This window comes from Crassostrea angulata, chromosome 4 (genome assembly GCF_025612915.1).
Source record: "Crassostrea angulata isolate pt1a10 chromosome 4, ASM2561291v2, whole genome shotgun sequence".
Taxonomy (NCBI): Eukaryota; Metazoa; Mollusca; class Bivalvia; order Ostreida; family Ostreidae; genus Magallana; species Magallana angulata.
Window position 1 is genome coordinate 39,658,890 of NC_069114.1, and position 3,066 is coordinate 39,661,955.

Genomic DNA, 3,066 nt, shown 5'->3' on the forward strand with positions numbered 1-3,066 from the left:
TTAAGATATTCAGTATAATAAAATAAATAGTGCCTGTTTGGGAGGGTTGCAGTTGGAATTGACACCCCTCGAAAACCATTGTCAACCTCCGCTTCGCGTCGGTTGACAATGGTTTTCTCGGAGTGTCAATTTCAACTGTTACCCTCCAAAACAGGCACTATTTATATAATGCCACATGGTTTCAGTTTTTTGTCAAAATGTCCAGGCTAGCAATCTGATTGCAGTAACAATCCGGTTGCAGTAGCAATCCGGTATATAAATGATAAATTAGTTAGAATACCTTACACTGTCGATGTGTAGTCTATGGTCATCAAAGCAAGATGCATTTGAAACTGCTGACGGTAAGTACAATTTTTTTTTCAATTTTACAATAGTGAAAGATTTTTTTAACCAATGGAATTCTATTTATTTCATTCCATTATACATACCTTTTTTGTTAGTGAAGGCAATTTGTTTGTCCTCTATATGTGAAAGGAGTTAGGTTTTTTGGTTGTCATCTTCTTTTTCATGTAGGTGGCTATTTTGGTGATAGCAATGTTCTGCGATAACGCGGACGCCTGGTGGTGGAGAAAGTACAAGAAAAATAAACAATGTGGAAAAAGAGGTATTTATGTTCTTTGGATTGTTAGAAATAAAGATGGTAATAGAAATACTAGTAAAAGAATGTTCCTTTATATTATGTTTTGTATGTAAGAATTGTAGACAGAGAAGGGGGTATGAAATTTAAAAATGTATTTTCATCGGAGAAAAGATTTGATTTTTAATAATTTCCCTGAATACTCGGGCTTTACATGTACCTATGTCGAATGTTTCAAGTGTATACTCTGTGAGCTTATAAATATACAATCATACACAGTGTTCAATGAACACGCATTCAGAAAACCCGTTATCACTTGAGTTTGATGTTAAACATGATTAATTTCAGAGATATAACATTTCACTTAACTAGAGAGGATACATTCAACGTAGTCTTTTGACTAATCTACAATGAATATGAAATGTTAAACACATTTAAAATTTTCTTAGTAATTATAATAAAAATTAAAGCATTTTTGAGTTATGCTTATGTTATTGACTTTATTTCTAGGAAATTTATGTAGGTAAAAACAAACTTGATACGAATTTTATACCGCAAAAGTTTGTACGAACTCTTAATCGAAACGGATATTTATTCCAGTTTTTTATGACGTTGATGGTATTTTGTACATGTGTTTTTGGGGGGATGTGGTGAGTAATATACTACATTAGTTAGGTGTTTTTGTTTTACATAGGTGGTGCTTCCCCATACTATTTTGGCACTACCAACTTATGGTGCATGATGAAACACGGAAAGGGAAAACGCCGTGCTCCGTGGAGATCCACTATAGCATTGAGTCACCGATTCATCTACTACAAAGGATTTTACTTCGACTTCATGAGTGAGTACAACATATGTCATATATTGACTCACATTGCCCTTTCTTTTCAAGATGAACATTTTTCCCACAAAAAAAAACCAAGTAAAAGTTTGTACATATGTAAATGTTAAGTTCATCTTTACCTTTGTATCAAAACTGACAACAAACAAATTGTAAAAGCAATATTTTTAATATTTCAATCAATCAAATGAAATGAGAATGTGTTATACATTTAAAAAGGAGGAAGATTGATTTTGATCTTTTATATTGTTAACTTTGCATCACAAATTGTATTTCAAATATCATGATATAGAATTAATTATAATAATAGGCAATTCGTATGCTTACTATTCGAGACAACGTCTTATGGGACACAAATGCAAAGGGAAAATGGAGAAATCCCCGGCCGGATACAGTGAATTGAGTGTCAAATGCATCAAGGGCTGTGCCAAAAACTACAGATGTAGTTTTGGCAAATATCATCTTCTTCGCAACAACTGCCACAAGTTTGCCAACCGTCTCTCTGCAGCGCTGTGCAGAAAAGGGAGAACTTGCCCCGCCTGGTGTCAAGGAAGTTGTAATCACGCCATATCCGCTTAATGTTTATGACTGTCTTGTGGATAATAAAGTGATTATTATTGAAATCAAAAAATGTCTATTTTCTTAAAGGACAATATCACTTAACATATTTCATCTTTTTTTAAATTGAATTACAGAACATCTATCAAAATTTTGCTAATTTTCAAATTAGAGTGAATAAAACTTCCTGGTTTGTATTAAAAGCTTGGATCGTTTTTTAATGTATTGAATGACACATAATCGGCACATTATCGGTGATCTGAACAGTAAATTTCATTCGCAACATTCGTTACTGACTGTTTACAGAAATTTGTGGGGTCGGTAAAGTCCATAGAAGGCAAGGCAGAGCCGAGCCTTCTATGGACTTTACCGACCCCACAAATTTCTGTAAACAGTCAGTAACAAACCTAATAAGTGAACAAAAGATAATATATAACGATTAAATTCATAGCTCAATTCTCTAATTTTTTACCTTCCTCGTCAGTTGTTTGTGCAAACCTCGATGCTATTGTAGGATCATAATATTACGTCACGGGCAAAGGGGGGTCACTCTAAATATTTTGGGGCTTAAAAATTAAAGGTATGGTTGAACGTTTGTGTAAAAAAATCAGCTCAAATAACGTTACGTCCGCCATGTTGCCGTATAAATTTTGACGCTTGCCCTGTAAAGAAATATATGAGGCTACCACGTGACGCGATTCATCCAATGACGTCGAGACATTCTAGTCCGAGGCAAAACAATTGCATATATATAGTCACATCGAACACGCTAACCAAAATGTATGTCACGTGACCCGCCTTGTTCAGACGAGTAATGTTGTGAAAGAGTAAAATAGTTCACGCCAGATTATCAATATAAGTTGACTTCTGCATCTTTTAAAAAGTTAATATAAGCAGAGTCTGCTGTAGGGAGATGCAAAATGATCGATTGATATTATTCACTAAGTAATTGTTTTGCTTAATTGATTAAAATTTATTATATTTTTATTGAAAAAAAAACCTGTCGTAAGCTCTTACTTTGACTTGCGCTTTTTAAAGCACGCAGAGGGATAAACTGAGAGTAATCTTTTGAACGTCCTAACAGAAAGTT

General features: G+C 34.0%; 1 protein-coding gene across 1 annotated transcript; it reads left to right on the forward strand.

The window, feature by feature from the left end:
• The first annotated feature begins 225 nt into the window (after window positions 1-225).
• On the forward strand, window positions 226-2,110 carry LOC128182003 (uncharacterized). The gene is made up of 4 exons (XM_052850593.1): window positions 226-341; window positions 514-604; window positions 1,272-1,418; window positions 1,729-2,110. Exons 1-4 carry the CDS (start codon window positions 321-323, stop codon window positions 1,995-1,997), a joined length of 528 nt encoding a protein of 175 aa, XP_052706553.1. The 5' UTR covers window positions 226-320; the 3' UTR covers window positions 1,998-2,110.
• Window positions 2,111-3,066: the final 956 nt, after the last annotated feature.

Coding starts and splice junctions, on each gene's coding strand:
- LOC128182003 (XM_052850593.1), top strand. CDS start 321: ATGCATTTGAAACTGCTGACG. Junction 342..513: donor TGCATTTGAAACTGCTGACG/GTAAGTACAATT, acceptor TTTTTCATGTAG/GTGGCTATTTTGGTGATAGC. Junction 1,419..1,728: donor ATTTTACTTCGACTTCATGA/GTGAGTACAACA, acceptor TTATAATAATAG/GCAATTCGTATGCTTACTAT.